This window comes from Peromyscus maniculatus, chromosome 8 (assembly GCF_049852395.1).
Source record: "Peromyscus maniculatus bairdii isolate BWxNUB_F1_BW_parent chromosome 8, HU_Pman_BW_mat_3.1, whole genome shotgun sequence".
Classification (NCBI taxonomy): Eukaryota; Metazoa; Chordata; class Mammalia; order Rodentia; family Cricetidae; genus Peromyscus; species Peromyscus maniculatus.
Genome location: NC_134859.1, coordinates 62,334,390 through 62,352,832, shown reverse-complemented (window position 1 = coordinate 62,352,832; position 18,443 = coordinate 62,334,390). Strand labels below are relative to the sequence as shown.

Below are 18,443 nucleotides of genomic sequence, written 5' to 3'. Positions count from 1 at the left end.
ATGCGTGTGGTCAGAGGACAGCCTTGGGTGTTAGTCTTTGCCTTCTGTCTTGTTGGAAAGCAAATCTCTTTTACTGTTTTCTGTTGTGTATGACAAGCTTGGTCTGTAAGCTTCTGGAGACTTCCATCTTAGCCTCGCATTCCCTGTAACAGGATCATGCTGGGATTACAGATAATTGCACTATCAGGTGATCAGGTTATGTAGGAAGCACTTACTCCACTGAGACATTGCCTGAGTTCTGAGTGTTTATTAAACACTTTATTTATTTAGTATTTGTGTGTGTGTGTGTGTGCGCGCGCGCGTGTGTGTGTGTGTGTGTGTGTGTGTGTGTGTGTGCTTTCATGAATTTATGTGCACCACAAGTGTGCAGGAGCCCATAGAGGCCAAAAGAGGGTGTTAGATTCCCTGGAGTTGGGGTTACCGACAGTTGTGAGCCACCATGGGAGTGCTGGGAACTGAACCCAGGTCCTTTAGAAGAGCAGTAAGCTCTCTTAACCATTGAGCCTTCTCTCTAGCCCCTGGTTTTGTTCATTTATTTTACCATATAAGCAGCATTGGCTTATACCCAATAGCTTTATGCTATTGAATTCTATATGAGTTTTGTTTGGAGACAGTATCACACTGTAGCCCAGGTTAGCCTTGAGCCTATGACAGTTCTTCTGTCTCTGTCTCCCTGGAACTTGACAGCCATGAGCCACCATGCCAGACTCATAGCGATCTTTTGAGTGTTGTCTGCTCTGATGGAAAGGGAAGGCAGAGAAAGGAGCAAGGGTGTGAGAGATGAGAGTCTGGTTCTTTCTGTGGCTCTAGCGACTCCACCTGCCTTGGCACTGCTCCAGGGGCCTACCAAGCCCTCCAACCTGGTGGGGCTTGAGCTTCTGCCAGGAGAGTTGGATGAAGATCTTCAGGCCAAGGAAACTGCATCTGGCGAAGGCTTGGAGGTGGGAATGTGCCTAGCCCTTTTTTGAGTTATTGCCCCAGTGTGATGGGTTGAGTCATCAGTGAGGAGCCAATGGGTCAGCTGCCCTTGTTTGGTCTGACTCAGTGGTTTCCTGTTGAGCACAGAGTGAGCAGTGTTTGAGAATGAGTGATGTGATGTCAGATGAGCAGTGTTTGAGAATGAGTGATGTGATATCAGAGGAGGGTACACCAGAGAATGGTCATGCGACTTGCCTGGAATCCTTCCACACCTTCCCTGTGGCTATAATGGTGAAATCCAAAGCCCTCCACCCTGTCAGATTCGATCACTTGATTCTTTGCTGGCCTCTGAAGCTTTACCACCAACCTCCCACTTGGAATGTAACTCCACAAGACTACCCTGACTCTCTCCGTCTCCATCAGTGTGGCCTGCCCATTCATTGTTAGTTTACTTTATTGTGTTCTGAGGCTTGACGGTAAGGACTTGTGTGTGAAGGAAGCATTCTACTACTGAGCTTGTTTCTTTGAGACAGAGTCTCCCTGTGTAGCCCAGTTGGGTTTTGAACTTGTAACTCTCTTGTCTTAGACTCCTAAGTGCTAGAATTTCAAGTGTGTATTGCCATGCTCAGCTAGGGCTGGGTTTTCATGTCACCTCCTCCGGGGAGTCTTCCATGGCTTCTCATTTATTAGATGCATCGTTGGCACCCTCCCAATTCATTCTAAATTCCCGCCATAGCACTATGTGTGTGTGGGAGGGGGAGCAGTTATACAGCCTTGAGAATGCTAAGCACTCACTCTGTGACTGAGCGACACCCCAGCCCCCACATTTCTTTTTATAACTTCATTTTCTCTGATTACATACTCAAAATTCTCAGTGATCAGAAATACATCATCTAGTACATGAACACTCACATCCTACAGAGAACTATTGAGAGTTTATTTAATTCTCCTTGTTTTTTCCCCGTATGTAGACTATATATTGAAATGAGATCACACTATTGGTAGGTAGCTTGTTGTTTTACTTGGTGAAGACTTGCATACCTGGAATTGAGATCTAGTGCATTCCTTTTGTGGTATTTCATTCTGTGGATATACCAGAATTCATTTAACCAGCTCCCCTCTCCCTCTCTGTTTTTTTTTTTAAGGAGGGATTCAGAGGGGGCGGGGCAATGCTGGGGATTGAACCCAGGGCCTTGCACAATTGGTCAAATACTCTGCCACTGAGTTACAGTTCTAGTCCTAATCAAGCCACTTTGTGTGTGTTGCTTTGAGATTGGTGTGTGTGTGTGTGTGTGTGTGTGTGTGTGTCTTGTCTGTGTGTGTGTCTGTGTCTGTATGTGTGTCTGTCTATGTCTGTGTGTGTGTCTGTGTGTGTCTGTCTATGTCTGTATGTGTGTCTGTGTATGTGTGTCTGTCTATGTCTGTGTGTGTCTGTGTGTGTGTGTGTCTGTGTGTGTGTGTGTGTGTGTGTCTTGTCTGTGTGTGTGTCTGTGTCTGTATGTGTGTCTGTCTATGTCTGTGTGTGTGTCTGTGTATGTCTGTATGTGTGTCTGTGTATGTGTGTCTGTCTATGTCTGTGTGTGTCTGTGTGTGTGTCTGTCTATGTCTATGTGTGTGTGTGTGTGTGTGTGTGTGTGTGTGTGTGTGTGTGTGTGTGTCTGTGTCTGACCACTGTATAGCTCAGGCAGGCCTGGGACTCGAAATCTTCCTGCCCTGGCCTGAGTGCCAGAATTACTAGTGTGCCATCAGCCAGATTCCACTTCACGCTGTCCGACGTTTGGCCTCTCAGCAGCCTTTGCTGCTTTCTCGCTCTACTGAACACTTTCATACACACACACCTTTGTGCCCTTCTGGCACTGAAAAGTGTTCTTTTCAGACAATTCCCTAGAGTGGAATTGCTGAGTCAGAGGGTGTGAACATTTAAAATCACAATAGCCATTTCCACGGTACCCTTTCTGGAGCTGCACCTCAACAACAGAACTAAAATGTGCCCCTCCCCCGTCAGTCCTGCCTTTCCTTCGGCACGGCCTTGGGAGTCAGTCACATGACCAATCTGCTCCTGAGACCATCAGCTCCACAAAGGGCAGTGTTCCCCATTTGCCACTACATTCTGAATGTGAGCACAATGCCTGGTATACAGTAGGCAGTTAATAAGTGCTTGCTGATTGAAATGGTAAGCGAGTGAGGATGGAGATTTGAATGTGACGAAATCCCTCTGTGTGTGTGTGTGTGTGTGTGTGTGTGTGTGTGTGTGTGTGTGTGAGAGAGAGAGAGAGAGAGAGAGAGAGAGAGAGAGAGAGAGAGAGAGAGAGAGAGACAGACAGACAGACGACAGACAACCCACTGCAGGCTTTGAGATGTGGACCTAGCAGGTGTCAACAGTCTTGACCGATACCTATTGCCATAGGAAGTTCACGGCCCTTGTGTCAGAAGTCCCCATTGGTACCGTACTGCTGTAGGACGTTCACAGCCCTTGTCCTCCATGTTCCTGTTTCAGCTGCCCTCTGTGTACTTATGTCCTGCTTCTTTTCTCTCCTGTCCCCTAACTGCTTCCTGAAGCTCCTCAAGAAACCGTCCCTAGGGCTGGGGAGTGACATAACTTATACAAGACCCTGGGTTCCAGCCTCAACGCCAAAAGGAAAGAAAAGAAGAAGAAGCCCTTTCTTTCGGGCCTTTCTCCCTTTGCCTGGGAAGACCTCCCTGTTTCCAGGTGCCATTCAGAAGCCCACTGGGTTCCCTTCTCAAAGTCTGCAGTCTTCAGCTCCCCACACATGGCCTTCTCTGCCTCCGCCCTCTCACCCCATTACCGACTTAGTCAGCAGACACTCTCCAGTGAAGTTTTTCCTTGGCATGGATACCTTTGTTCACGCCATCCTACTTTTCATAGGTCCCTCGCCTCGGGGGTTTGAGAGTATGCCAGTGGTAGAGGCTTGGTCACACATGCCAGGCCTCCTTGGGGTGTGATGCACATGTGCCAGTGAGCAGACAGATGGACAGAGGAGATGGAGAGTCCCAGTGCAGTGTTTTTGGGGAGCTGTATAGGTGTGAGGTGTTGCAAAGCCTAGTTGGGCTGTGGTTTGGAAGAGGGAAAGACGGAAGAAGCAGAGTTCGGTAAAAGGGATGTGTGGGGCTGTGGATACAGAGCCACAGGGTGACAGGCCACTGATGGAAGTGGCCAGGCCAGAAGGGGAAGCTGGGGTGGGGAAGAGGAGGGGCTTATTGGTGTGGATTTGAGGAGCTGAGGGAGGTTGCTGCTCTGACTTCAGGGGAGGAGATCCAGCTGCCTGTGCAGGTGTCAGGTCTAGAGGTGACGGTGCAGGAGAGGGAGATGAGATCCGCTCTCCAAAGGCTGGGAGCCTAGGGCTGTGGGATGGGACCTTGAACCATGACGTCACGTGTACAGGATGCGGGAGGAAAGATCGACCTAAACCCACTGTGTGGCCCCAGAGGCCTGAGCACTTCAAGAAAATCGGAGGACAAGGGTCATATTGGCTGTTTCTCTGGAGAGAAGGGTTTGGAACCAGGCTGAGCAGTCAAAGTAGAGAGGAAACCTAGGTCTGGGGCCGTCGTGCACATTTGAGAGGGGATGGGAGGGAGCACCCTGGGGATTTGTGAGTCACTTCCCCTCCAGAGGGAGGACGGAGGGCCTGTGAGTGGAGCCTCTGTGTCCACTGAAGGGGACATTCTTGTTACTCACTGGAATTTCCAACCAGTTGGAGTGGGTGGGGTAGCCTAAGCCCTGGGTGTTTGGGGAGCATTTCTGTGAGGTTCAAGGGCCTAGGGAAGAAGTGGGTACTGAGTCTACCATGAGTAGGAGCGTGGGCAAGTTAAGGTACCCTAAAGTTAGACTGCTTCAGGGTCCCTCAGGTTTTCTTGGGTTGGCAGTAGGGACACAGAAAGACCCTGTGTGCTGCCTGCTGGTCTGACCCATTTGGACACTGCATGCTGTGCACGTAGAGCCCACAGGGTAGAGGACAGAAGAACCTGTAGCACAGGGCACTGAGCTGGCACACTTGTGCCCTAGGGAGTGCCAAGCCTGGCTGTTCCCAAACCATGGGAACAGCCTCACCCGCCCAAACCAAATGAGGAATTGTAGCTCGAGAAGGCCCTTCAGATGTGTCTTGGCTATTTATAACTCAGCCAGAGCAAAACTGGACTCAGAGAAAGTAATGGATGACGGGTAGGAGATGTCTTTGCAGGACCCTGGTGGGACAGACCCGGACTGGCCCAGGCGCTAGAGATCCCGTCACACCTCTCCCAGTCTGTTTCAGTTTGGGTGACCGGATGGGGCCTGCGTCTGGCGAGGGCAGGTTTTCCACTATTGACCGAATGGCAAGAGCCCTCCCCCAGACTTCAGAGTTTGAGAAAATTTGTTAAGGAGTGGGATGAGAAACCACTCATTCCCTTTCATCCCCACTGGCCTTCTACATGCTGCTTCTCAGCTTAGGTGCCCAGCGGAGTAGAGAGGACTTGGCAGGGTGGGCCCCAGCTGAGACAGTTTGCCTTCCTCTGGAAATGGCCTCAACTGTTTGACTCTGGCCTGTGGTTATATGGCTGCCACCTGTGTTGTGTATGAAAGGCGGTCATAAAAGGCACATGAGGTTTTGACGGACAAATTCAGACACGGCACCACCTGGTTGGTGGCACCTGTTCCACAGATTGACAAAGTGGTGAGTTGGTATATGAAGCTGAATTTTATTCTGGGCTGCCAGATATTCTAAGAGGCAATGGGACAGAAGGACACTTAAGAGGAAACCCCTCCCATATAACCACAGCTAACAACCAGTTGCAAGAATAAAGGCAGTGTGGCCATCCTTAAGCCTAGCTCAGAGCAGAGATGTGGTTTACAATGTGCTGTGCTTTTTTAAAAATGTAAATTACTTGCTTTCATTTTTAAAGTCAGGAGATTTTATATAAGCATTCATGTTTTCCCTTATGTGTGGTGCCACAGGATGAGACAGAGGCAGGCAGATAGATCTCTGAGTTCCAAGCCAGCCTCATCTACATATCTGGTTCCAGGATGGCCGGGGCCACACAGAAAGACTTCCTCTCAAAAACAACTGTAGGGAGCTGGAGAGATGGCTCAGTGGTTACAAGCACTTGCTACTCTTGCAGAAGACCTGGGTTCAGTTCCTCCACCTACATGGTGGTTCACAACCATCTGTCACTACTGTTCGAGGGGATCTGAACTGGATCTGAGGTCTTCTGACCACTGCAAGCATGGGACACACAATTGGTACACACACACACACACACACACACACACACACACACACAGGCAGGCAAAACAATCATACATGCACAGTAAAATTAAAACAAAACAAAACAGAAAACCAAGTCTAGCTTGGCTCCATACAGAGATCCTGTCTCAAAACAAAACTAAAACCATAAAGAAGACAGACTTGGCAAACTTGAGCCTGTGTTGCCTGCCTTTGGGGAACATTAATTAGCTGAAGCCGCCGTGGTTTCTTCAGCTGCCTTCTGCCCTCTATGGCTCGGGGCTTGCCTTACCTGAACTCTGAATGAGTGCTAGAGATGTGCCACAGTTGCCTTGGATGTTGAGTTGTGAACGAGTTCCTGCAGCTGGCCTAGACTCCTCCCCCGTGGGTGGGTGTCTCCTAGGGTCAGGGTAAGGGGACTGACTGGGCTGTGAGCCTCACCCTCCGCATGAATTTGGTTTCTGGAATATGGAAGACACTGAGGGAAGCACTCTGGAAGCGGGGAGGGTGGATAATGCCACCTGTCCTAGAGTGTGTGCCCTGCCTGGCCTGGTGGGGCTGGCTCTCCCCTTGTGTGGAACGGAAATACTCCAAGGAAGTGGTATTGCCAGCAGCACCTGACCATGATGTGGCGGGTGGTCCACGGTGCCCAGTGACACTTGCTTAGGACCCTGTCTGGCACTGTGCTGGGGTTGAGCATGAAGCAGGCCAGTCCCCTGCTGTACAAATACAAAGCCTTGTTCACTCTACCGTGGTGCAATGCCAACTGCGGTTTCTCACCGGCAGTGGGCCTCCCCGCCGCGAAGGTGCTGTGGAGGCCGAGGTGCGAAGGGGGCTCTGGCTGGTGACGATCCCACGGGGACGTAGACGGGGTGGATGAAGGGTGGCTTCTGGGGGAAGCCGCTCTCCTGTGCGCCCCCCCCCCCCCTTGCCCGAGGGCTCCGGCGAGAAGTTGTAAATAAAGCTTGTCTCTGGGAAGCAGACCTCCCCCCGCGCCCGCCCGGCCTGTCTGCGGCCTCCCTCCCTCCCTCCTCCTCTGCTCCAGAAGCCTCCGCCAGCCGCTCGCCCGCCCGGTGACCACAGAGGGAACGAGCAGCTCCACCTCGCAAGTCAAGACGTGCGTTTCCTGTGCATTTGGAGCAATCGGGCCTCCGGGTCCAGAAAGGGCGGGCTCTGTGGGGCCGGCAGCGCAGCGGCGGGGCGCCTGGACGAGCCCCGGCAGCGGGCCTGGGGCGAGCGGAGCGGCGCCCGAAGAAGGAAGGGACCGCGCGGAGGACACTGGCTGGCGCCCCTGCCCTGCGTTCATCCCGCGAGCGGCCGCCCGGAGGCCCCGCTTCCCCTTTCGCAGGGTGGGGACACGCGGGAGGCGGGCCCGGCGCGCAGGACGGCTGGAAAGCGGCAGCAGGAAAAGGTTCATAATGGAGCCTTTCATCGCGAGCCGGTGGCCAGGTGCCAGGACCGACTCCGCGGAGGCCAACATGCTGGTGTAGGCCTGCCCTACGCTCTTCCCCGCCCGCCCGTCCCCTGCCTGCCTCCCTGCTGGGGCGCGCGGCGGCTGCTGCTGCTGCTGCTGCCGCCGCCGCCGCTGCTGCCGCCGCTGCGTGGACCCTGCTTCCTGTTTGCCCTCTGCGGCTCTGGCTGCCATGGAAGAGGAAGAAGAGGCAATAGGCTTTTTGGACAAGGTTCTGGAGGATGAAGATGTGTTTCTCCTGGAGGAGTGTGAACTGGGAACCCCGACCAGCCCCGGCTCAGGGTCCCCCTTCTTGGTGGCCGTGAAGGTGGGAATGTGACACGCCCTGGATGCTTGTGGGGAGGGGGCAGGGCTGGCAGCTCTTGACTGATGCTGAAGCCGTGTTTGGAGAGAAATGGCTGATGTGTGCACAAGCCTCATGGCTGAGTGGAAGAGTCTTAACTCAGCATGAGATGGGCTGGTACGTTCCTGCCGGAGGATTGAGGGCTGTGTGCTCTCTCAGCAGCTGTTCTTGAGGGAGAGGTGGAGTGTCTGCTTGCCCAACTGCACCAGTTGTCCTCAGGGGCAGTGACTGCTGGCTTTCCCCTCAGTCAGCTGTGTTAGGGGATCTTTTTGGCAGTGACATGAGTCACCTGGTGGCCTGTCACTGATGTGAGTCTATTGCCCCCAGAGGAGCTGGCTGACTTGAAACTGGTGGGCAATAATTCATTGTTTCCGTGGCAACCAGAGGATAAGGGCATTTGTGAAGTGTGGCCATGGGAGCTGCCCCTTTTCCAAGGAGGAGACTGGCGACTTGATGCGTCTTGACTGATGCAAGCGGTCATTTAGAAAGATCAAGAGTCGGGGGTCACTTGGACTCGCGTGAAGGGAAGTAATTGAATCAGCTAGGGAGAGGGGGTGGGAACAGCTGTCAGGTGGGTCAGCATTTTCCCCAGGGTGGGCATAGGCAGGATGGGCCCACCTCCTCTAGGCTTGTAAACCTGCAACAGAGCTCCTAGAGAGGCAGATCAGGAGGGAAGGGGCTGTGCCAGTACTTTGCCTTCTTCTCTGTCCTTCCGTTCCCCAGGGGTACAGTTCCCCCTGGGAATGCCGGCTCTGGGATTGGTCTTTCTCTCACCTACACCTACCTTTAAGAACTCTAGCCAGAGCCTGTCCTTCCTCTCTTCTGTGCCCGGAGGGAGGGCCTGTGGGCACTGTCGTAGGGAGTATGCACACTGCAAAGCCAGCTGCCTAACCACATGGGCCCCGGAGGGTGTGGTGTCCAGTGCATTGCCAGGACTAGGTGTCTGAGACTCCCTGAGTCTCCCCTTACCCTGAGATGATCGCAGCTCGAACCACACTCCGGTGTGGCTCCAAGAAGGAGCTCATGGAGATTAAAAATAGACTGCAGACCCAGGTTAGGTAGGTGGCAGATATTCGGGGTTGGGGTGGAGCAGTGACTGCAGGCCTGGGTGGGAGCTGCAATGGGATCCTGGCACCGCATCTCTGTTTGGTAATCTGGTGCTGGTTCGGAGCACCGGAGTAAGTCATGGCCCTCGTTGGACCCACAAGACCTCTGTACTTCGGTTTTGGCCAGCCTTCCCACCAGTCTTTATGATCCAAGGAGCGTGCTGGAGTTCAGCAGTCATGGGATGGCCAGTTGATAAGGTCCTAATGAACCTTCCTTCCCAGCCTTCCCAGCACAGGTACCAATACCACTCATACTGCCTCCTAGGCACGTCCTTTCTCTGGGTTGTGGTATATAGCTTCATCGTGCTCACTGCTGACCACTGCGTGGTACCGGGTATATGCCTGGGACCCGTGAGAATTTTTGGAATGACGGAGAGTTGTCTGGACACACAAACGCTATGCCAGATTCCTGGCCTTATTTCATCTCAAAGGTGTTCTTGGTAGGTGGCACATGGTTGTCAAAGGGGTCCTGGACACATAGCAGGCCTGACATCATCCTTCCAGGTCCCATGATGCCTGGGTAGAGCCCTCCTCTCCCTCCCCCTTCCCTCCCTCCCCCTTCTGGTCCCTGCTTCAGTGTTTCTGGAGTTAACTTCAGCCTGGGAGCTTCTTGCTCATCTGTAATACCTCTCCAACACCTATTCCCTCCACCAGGCTTGGCCTTAGATAGACCGAGGCTGCAGAGAAGTGGAAATCAAGCCCCTCAGCTCCTTCCACAAGTGCTGTCAGGTTCCAGCCTAAGCGCTCAGCCTGGCTCCGTGGAGGCGACAAGGGGACAGGGTCCTTTCTCACAGGGTCAAGGGTCAAGTTCAAGGGGGACAGGAAAGCGAAGTCAGAAAGCGTTCAGGCCATGAGAAGCATTCTGATGAGAGAATACCAGCATCCAGGTGTGGTGGTGACTTCAGGAGACGGAGGCAGGAGGAGCACCATGTTCAAGGCCAGCCTGAACTACATAGTGAGTTCCAAGTCAGTATGGGTTGTGAGTAGACGCTGTTTCAGAAACAACAAAAAGGCCCCCAGGTTCAGAGGAGGAGAGAGAGCACTTCTGATTGAGTCAGGGCTGGACCAGGAACCTGTGTGCACATGCAGGTGTGCAGGGGACCAAGGGCCTTTCTAGATGGTGCTCTCAGCTCTCGTCCTGGCTGCAGATGGTCTTGGCTCACTCCTCCGTGGCAGCTGGTAGGACTCCAAGGCAATTTGCTCTTTGCTATTACTTTGCTTCAGGAGTACTTACCTTAAACAGTAGTTGTGTTGCTGTGCACTTGCCCGAACGCCAGCCCTATAAATCAATCCTGCTTTCGCTGTAATCTCCCAGGTGCTTCATCTTCCTAAGGGGTAGGTGCTTAGCTGGCTGGCAGTCTTCTCCAGAGCCGTAGCTGGAGCTTGCTACGTCTCACACACAGCCCAGCTTCCTTTGAGGAGTTAACGATCTGTAAACTCATAATGCAGATACTGATAGCAACATCACATCCCATCTGCAAAACGGTGCATACTTTTCCAAAAAGATGTTCACACGGTTCTATTTAAAGGTAGAGAGGGCTGACGGGTGGGGCCTGGTGGAAGCTGCTATTTCAAGGAACTCATTTGTCAGGAATAAAAAAGCCCTTTTGTATTCCATATTAACTCTTCAGGTGGTATTCTGTGCTTAAAGAGAAGGGATTGTCTGAAATGCCTGTATTCCTGCTCACCCACTCTGGTCTCTCCTGCTCTCTCAGGCTCCAGCAGTCTCCAACTCCCCCTTGGTGTTTCCTGAAGTATGAGCCACATGGGTGGTGACTTGGGGGACGATTATAGGTGACACTTTGATATATACATCTTCAAGTTAAATATATGGTTTAATGTAGATGAAGAAGAAACAGGACTTACGCATCATTCCTGTGATTTGATCTAAGGCTTAGGGTAAGACTGTCCTTTAAAAAAAAAATCAGTACTTAGTAGGGCATGGTAGAGCATGCTTTTAATCCCAGCACTTGGGAGGCAGAGGCAGGAGAATCTCTGTGAATTCAAGAGTCATCCTGGTCTAACTGGTGAGAACTTGTCTCCAAAAAAAAAAAAAAGGAAAGACAGAGAATCAGCATTGGCTGTTTAGTGGTACATACCTATAATCCCAGTGCTTGGAGGCTGAGGCCGAGGAGGACAAATTTGAGGCCATATATAAGAACTCTGTCTCAAATAGAAAAAAAACAGTTGTAAAGAAAGGTATTAAGTAACACAACACTCCATTGCGGCCAGGCTGTAGTGGTGGGTCATGAGCAACTGAGGTTCTTACGCATGTATGGAGTATGGGATCTGCCCAAAGCTTTAGATAGCAGCAAGGTAGTCCATGAAGATCTACCACCAAGAGAAGGAGCCCTTGGGGAGAGGAGAGACTCCATGTACTGCACTCCCTTAGGTATGACAGGGGCCAGCTATGCTGAGTGTTCCTTGCAAACTGGTATGGCCCGTGGGCTAACCTGTGCTATCTGCAGAGTCCAAGGCCCTTGCTGCTCAGCTTGTGGCTTTAAAGCAGAGCGAGAGAGCGGCCGCGCCTGCTCAGCCGCCACTGTTGCCTCGGAAGAGATAAAGGGCCCTGGAAAGATTGTTTCTTGACTTGGCCTAGAACCAAACCTTAGGAGGCTTTATTTAGCCCCTAAACACTGCGGAAGCCCAGGCCGGAGCTGACCACAGCTTATCAATAGATACTACCATAGTGACCTGGGAGCCTCAGGACGACAAACTTCCAGCCTAGCAGGCTGTGTAAATTGCTGGGGATCAAGGGGTTCTCTAGGGCTGCAGTTTGTGAGCCCTGATTGGAGAGAAAGAGATGACGGCTTTCCTGTGTTGGGAAAGGCTAGCTATGTGGCAGAGCATTTGCTCAGGGTGTTCGGTGCACATGGGCATCTCTGGAAAACACGCCGAGAACAACCATCTCTGCAGTTGTATAACCAGAGTCCAGCCTGTAGTAGTGAGGGAACAAATGAATGCCGAGCCCTGGTGTTTTATGAGACAAGTGGGTCCTCTACAAGGACGGAAGAAACAGTTGTGAATTTACCGTATTTATTTATTTATTTATTTATTTATTTATTTATTTATTTATTTATTTATTTATTTATTTATTTGCTTTGAAGTGTATCGGGTATGTCGCACGAGATCAGAAGCCAGACAGTAACTCAAGAAGCAGGTACAACTATTTCCAGATTGTTCCAAAGCAGAAAGAAGCACGTAGTATCTTGAGAGAGTGGCCCCTTGCCCAAAGATGGAAGTAGTCTCTTTAGGGCTAACTAAGCAACAGGCTTACTGTTAGTAAAATTTACAGAGCTTAATTTCACATCACTAAACTCTCAGGTGCCTACCACCCCCATCCTAGCTTAAATTTTAGGGGTGTAACCCAGAGTGGGGACTCTTGGGGGCGGTGACTGATCATTACTTTTAAGAGCCAGCCTTCCAGAGATCTCTTCCCAAAACCAGTCTTAGGGATAGGATTATGAGGTGAGGGTCGCGTTAAAATAGACTGTTACCAGGCTGAGGGGTCTCGTTCCACATCGAGAGAAGGCTTCTTCAGAGCAGGGCCTGCTGATCACCTGATGTCCAGAGCCTAAGGAGCACTAAGGAGCTCACCTCTCTACAGGGTGTTTGCCAGATGCCCAGGTAAATGCCTGGGTGTCGGGGACAAGGGAGGAAGGAGGTGCAGAAGGGGAGCAGCGGTCTGCAGCGTGGAGGGCAAGTGCAGGTCAGGCTTGGGGAGAGCTGGGAGGCCGCTGCGGATCCGGCTTGAGGGCTGGAGCCCTGCTGCAAACTCTGATCTGTACTCCAGGCTGTGTTGGAGGCTGGGCTGTCGCCAAGCAACTGGCCATTCGCACCCTCTGTGCCTCAGGGCCCTCATGGTTACACCTACCAGCCTGTGAGATGCCCCTGAAGAGCACTTAGCACAGGTCCTGGTCGCTGGGAAGCCATCAATAAATAACTCTGCTCTTCCTTCATGTGGGGTTTGTCCTGGGTTCCTACAAATAGCCACAAACGTACAGGCAGAAACAAACCTGATCTAGAGTCTTGCTAAGCTTCTGGAAGCTTTCAAGGACTAAACCCATTTCGCCTTTCCCCTCCACTCCCTGGCTATAGGTCCCATTCTCTAGCCTAAAAGCCAGCAATGCAGCCTTTACCCCCCCCCCCCCCATTGTCGCATTGCCTGCTCTCTTACTTCCCTCTTATAGGGGACCCTGTGACTGCTAAGGGCCCACTTAGGTAATCCAGGAATCTTCTTATATTTAGTCACACCCACCAAGTCCCCGAGTCATCAAAGTGACACAGTCATAGGTTTGAGGGAGCCACACGTGGACATCTGTGGAGTCATCGTTCTCTTTACTCTAGGGTGAGAGAACATTTCAGAGTTGGGGGCCCAGCAGCCTCAGACCTTTGAACCACTTAGGAAAAGGTGTGAAGAATGCTCCTTCGGAAAGCCTTCAGGGACACTGGGGTGGGTTTTTCTCTGTGGCTTGAGAGGTTTCTGGTGGCCTGATACACTTTTCTGGCTCACTCCTAAGGGTGTGCGTTTGATGCCCAGAAGGGAGCTGTTTGAAACAAGAGGTATATAAGCACAAGCTTGGAAAGGGTGCAGGAGAGGGAGGAGATCATCCCAAGGGTGAGTTGGTGTTGGGGGACCTGGGGTGGGTCCCCACCCTGCCTCTTTACAGTCTCGTTTGTTTCTATTGTACAATGGGGACATACAGAGCCCGCTTCAGTGTGGGTGCCTGAGGGCCGTAAAGCAAGTATGAAGAGGAGTTAAAAGCCTTTCTTAGTAAAGGTCAGGTGTGACACTGGATTGAGGCTTGTCTTGGGAAGAAGAGTGTGATCCAGTTGCTGCAAGGCCCGAGGGAGATCACCCACTAGCCAGGCAGGTAACCTCAAGGCTGTGCAGGTTTCAGGTGCTGGGGGGTGGGGGGGGGGGAGAAGTGAGACTTCAGCTGTGCTGTTAGGAAGAGGTGTCACTTAGCCAAGGGAAGAGCGCATCAGGCCCCGTCAGCAGGGAGAGGCCAGTGCTCCAGGGGCTGAGCATGACTGCTAGCTTGTTAGGAAGGCAGACATGGCTGGGCTTTGGCTCTGGAAGAGATTGAGAGATAGGGAAGACCCTGAGGCCGCTGCAGGTATTTAAGTAAGATCTGCTGCAGTCCAGGTCGCAATTGATGTCCTCTTTGTTTGTTTGTTTATTTCATTGTCTTTCTCTCCAATTATAAACCAGGTGACAGCAGGCAGAGGGTTCTGCTTCTTTCCTGTTGTGGCCATAGGGGCTGCCATGCACTCAGTAACTATTTGTTGAGTGAACAGATAAGTGAACATATCTCTCCTAATTGAATTTTGCAGTATTTATGTCAAGTCTTGGACCAGAAGGTGTTCTTGGGAGATGGACCTTACTGCAGCGGGCTGGAGAGAGGGGGAATTCAGGGATCAGTTAGGAGAACTTAGGTTGGAGGAACCAGTCCTGGAGATAGCCAAGGACACTTCCAAACATGGCAGAGGGGAGGTAGAAATACTGAAGAGCAGCCAGGAATAAAGCTTGAGGGTCCTCCATGGTGACAATTGCATGCTTTTCACTGAAGGTAGTTAAATTTTAACACTTCCTCTGTACCAACCACTCTGCTGGTTGGTGGCATCTGGGCTGAACAAGGCATGATCCACCACCACAGGGGAACAGGAATTCAAGAGGAAGGGAAATCTAGCATGGGTCTGTGCCTTACATCATAAGGAATGACTGAGGTATGCGTGGGCGGCCCACAGCTGACACCTGTTTTGGTGCTGAGCCCCTAGGACAGGAAGACCTCAGTACAAGTGGCCACAAGGCCAGGGCTCCCATACCCATTTCCGTCCCATTCTCTAACCCTGTCTGAGTTTATATATCACTTCCCGGAGGGCCGGGGGGCACGGACGTGTCTGTCCTTTGCCGTTCCATCGTCGGTCGGTAACCAAGCTCGGCCTTAGTCATGAGAGAGTATCTTTATTCCCTCCTACCTCTTCAGCCCAGACGTAAAGCAGGCCCTTGGTGGCTCTAGTCACCATTAGAAGGTTCACCAGGTAGAAAATGGTTGAGAGCAGAAGAGCTGAGAAGGATGGGGGAGGAAGAAACACAAGATGGTAAGCGGGAATGTGGGGGACCGCTTTTTCTTTGACATGCTAAGATTTTCCAAAATTTCGGTAAGACAGTACCTGGCAGAACATGGAGGCTCCTGACGGCAACCTTGGCACTTGAGATGTTCAGGCAGGAGCATTGCTGTGGGTTCCAGACCAGTCTGGACTGCAGAATGGGATTCTCTGTGAAAACAAACAGCAGTAATAGTGTTAAATCCAAAAAGAATGTTAATCATCTGGCTTTTCATCACCTTTGAACATGCTGGTTAAAAGAAGAGGAAAAAATGCAAAGAAGCATCGAGCTTGGGCCCCTTTCTCATTTGGCTTTTGGCTTGCTTTCTTGCAGGTGGAGGCAGGGAAGGGCCTGGAGATGAGGAAGCTAGTTCTGTCAGGCTTTCTGGCCAGTGAAGAAATCTACATTAACCAGCTGGAAGCCCTGTTGCTGGTGAGTACCTGAAGGAGGGTGTTGCTCTCTATTAGCCAACGAGGTGCTCAAAAACTGCTCTTGGCTTTGGAGAGGAAGGGGACCCATACAGGAGAGACAACAGCTGTCGTGTTCACAGCTGGGCATCTGAGAACTGGGTCAGTCACTGCCACGTCTCCATGACCCCACTCTGAGAGGCAGGAAAAGACACCCAGGTGTGGGAGGACTGGCACTCGACTCAGTCGTGATGACTGTGACGTTGTGTTATGAATGATACAAGTGCAATGTACCGCTGGGCACCTTGTTACCTCCCCAACACTGTGCTCTGGGTAGTGTCTACCAGTCAATCAAGCTGAGACCTCTTCGTCACCCTGGGTCCAAGTCCTTCCCCTTCCCCAGGAAAAAGAGACCATTAGCACCATCCTGAAGGCTCGCTGTCGGGAAATGTGAGATGGAAGATGTCTGTTTTTAAAAGTGCTGTAATGCAGAAGTGTTAGACCAGCCTGAGCTCTCGGTAACGATGAAGGTGGTGTTGTGTGAATCAGATCGGGTGGTGACTATTAAAACATTCTCCAGAGATAAAAGCACCACACAGATGCGTTTGCCTTTGAGGAAAGTGCTTATTAGATGTGTCTGGGTATTATGCAGAGTGATTGTGTAGTGTGAATTCTTTTCTCTGGGTGTTGTGCAGTCAGATCGCATAAAATACTGTTTAAAAAAAAAAAAACTGAGGCAGGAGGATCATCATGAGTTTGAAGCCAGTGTGGGTGGGCTGCATACTGAATTTCAGGCCAGTCCAAAAACCTTGTCTCAAAAAGCTAAAAAGACAAAGCAAACAAATAAAAAGTGCTCGAGAGTCAGAGATAAACGTAGATCAGTAGAGGATGGTCCTCGTAAGTAAGATAACGTTTATATACTTGCTGTGATATGAGGTGTCTTTCAGTGTCTTGACATTTATTACCCAAGGAATGGCTATTGAAATGTAAAGCTACTTTGCAGGGCACTGTGCTGAGCTTGTTTTAGAGTCTCCCTGGGAGTTTATTGGTAAGCCCAGTGATGATTCCCAAATGGGAGACAATGGCAGATAGGAGTCTGGTCTGAATCTAGAGCCAGGACAAGGACACAGCCTTACCTGCTGTTAACAGCAGGGATAGTGCATTGTTTGCAAACTATGCATCTCGACCCCTTGGTGGGTTGTGAAAGTGTGGAGGCTTGAGTCAGCATTTTAAAACAAATGAAAAAGAATGTCAGTGTGCATAATCTAAAGGTCAGGTGCTATTAGAATGTGTGGATATAGGTGTGTGTGTGGGGGGGGACGGGACTTTGCCTTTTATTTTAGTCCTACTCCTCTTCTCTCCCTGCCTGTCTCTTTCTCTCTTTCTTTCTTATGTAGTCTTGAACTCACTCTGTAGCTGAGGCTGGCTTTGAACACCTGATCCTTAACCTCCACCTCCCAAGTGCTACAGTTACACTTATGTGTGGACCCACTACATTATTTCGTAAATGTTTTGTGGATTCCCTGGGTGGGGGGCACACCTTTAATTCCAGCACTCAGGATATAGAGGTAGGCCCATCTCTGTGAGTTTGAGGCCAGCCTGGTCTACAGAGCTAGTTCCAGGACGGCCAGAGCTACACAGAGAAACCCTTTCTTGAAAAACAAAACAAACAAAAAATGTTTTGTGGATTCAAAAACCACTGCTTTGCCAGATGTGAGAGTGTACGCTTGTAATTCCAGCACTCTATGGGCTGAGGCTGGACAGTCATGAGTTAAATGCCAACCTGAGCTAGATAATGAGATTTTGTCTCAAAACAGATAAAACCACTGTCTTTAGAAAGTTATGCATAAACTCTTTGATCCTCGGTTTTATCTGAAGATTATACAGTTGCTCCCTCCCTTCCTTTGAGGATCTGTTCCAAGACTCACAGTGAATGCCTGAAAAACCCTGGATAGTACTGAATCCTAGATACACTAAAATACTGTGTATTTTCCTATGAATACAACCCTATAGACAAATTAGGTACAATAAGTTACTAGCAATAATCAATAAAGTTGAATGATGTTAGCAGTATATCATAATAAAAGTCATGTAGCCTCTGCCTTGAAAAGTCCAAACATACACTGGAGTTTTCAGAACATGGGTGACCACAGCTAACTAATGGTAGCAAAACAGTTGGCACCTCTCCCGCTCTCTGGATGGAGAAGATCAGGTGATCCTTTGGGACCTAGTGCAGTGCTGGGGACTAAAGACAGGAGGCAGTCGGAGCTGGGGTCGCTGTATCCAAAGCTGTATTACCAGCAGAACGCAGGTCTGACAGGGACCCGACTGCCTGCCTGGGAGCCCCACTTGACACCTGACCTGCACACAGTGAGAAGAAGACTGTGTGCTTCGTGTTTCCATCTGCAGTCTGGGTTCACAAGTACTACCCTCTGCATGGGACTGCAGTGAGGCTAGTAAACTGTATTCAGTTCTTAGAAAGGGGCCTGTGTGTTACCTGGCATGCTTACTATTTCCTACAGAGCTGAGCAAAGACAGGGAAGGCGCCTGTGTTCCTTTTGGTTTGGTTTTGAGACAGGGTCTTGCTACGTCGATCAGGCTGACCCCAAACTTGGAACTATCTTCCTGCTTCTGCCTCCTGCGTTCTAGATAACGGTGGGTGTGAAAGTTGGTGTCTTGCCAAGTATAATGGTATGTGCCTGTAATCCCAGCACTCTAGAGGCTGCAGGAGGCTTTGGGCTACCCTCCCCCACATACACACCCCAACGGAGGAGGAGGTACCCCTCAGAGGCATGCCTCTCTTACATTCCAACCTCCTTCATGAGATGTTCTCATCTGGACAAAGATAGATTAGGAGCCAGGACAGC

The 18,443-nt window shown here is 50.8% G+C and overlaps 1 protein-coding gene across 5 annotated transcripts in view; it reads left to right on the top strand.

Moving 5' to 3' along the window:
• The window catches only part of Abr (ABR activator of RhoGEF and GTPase), a 203,887-nt gene that overhangs the window by 114,740 nt on the left and 70,704 nt on the right, over positions 1-18,443 (top strand). For 4 of the 5 annotated variants that reach the window (XM_006977416.4, XM_042282419.2, XM_006977417.4 and 1 more), the window contains exon 3: positions 15,503-15,601. In XM_006977416.4, the coding sequence (XP_006977478.2) occupies positions 15,503-15,601 (99 nt within the window). Of the gene's footprint in view, positions 1-7,314; positions 7,916-15,502; positions 15,602-18,443 lie in introns of those variants that run through there. The other variant, XM_006977418.4, reaches the window with a different exon arrangement.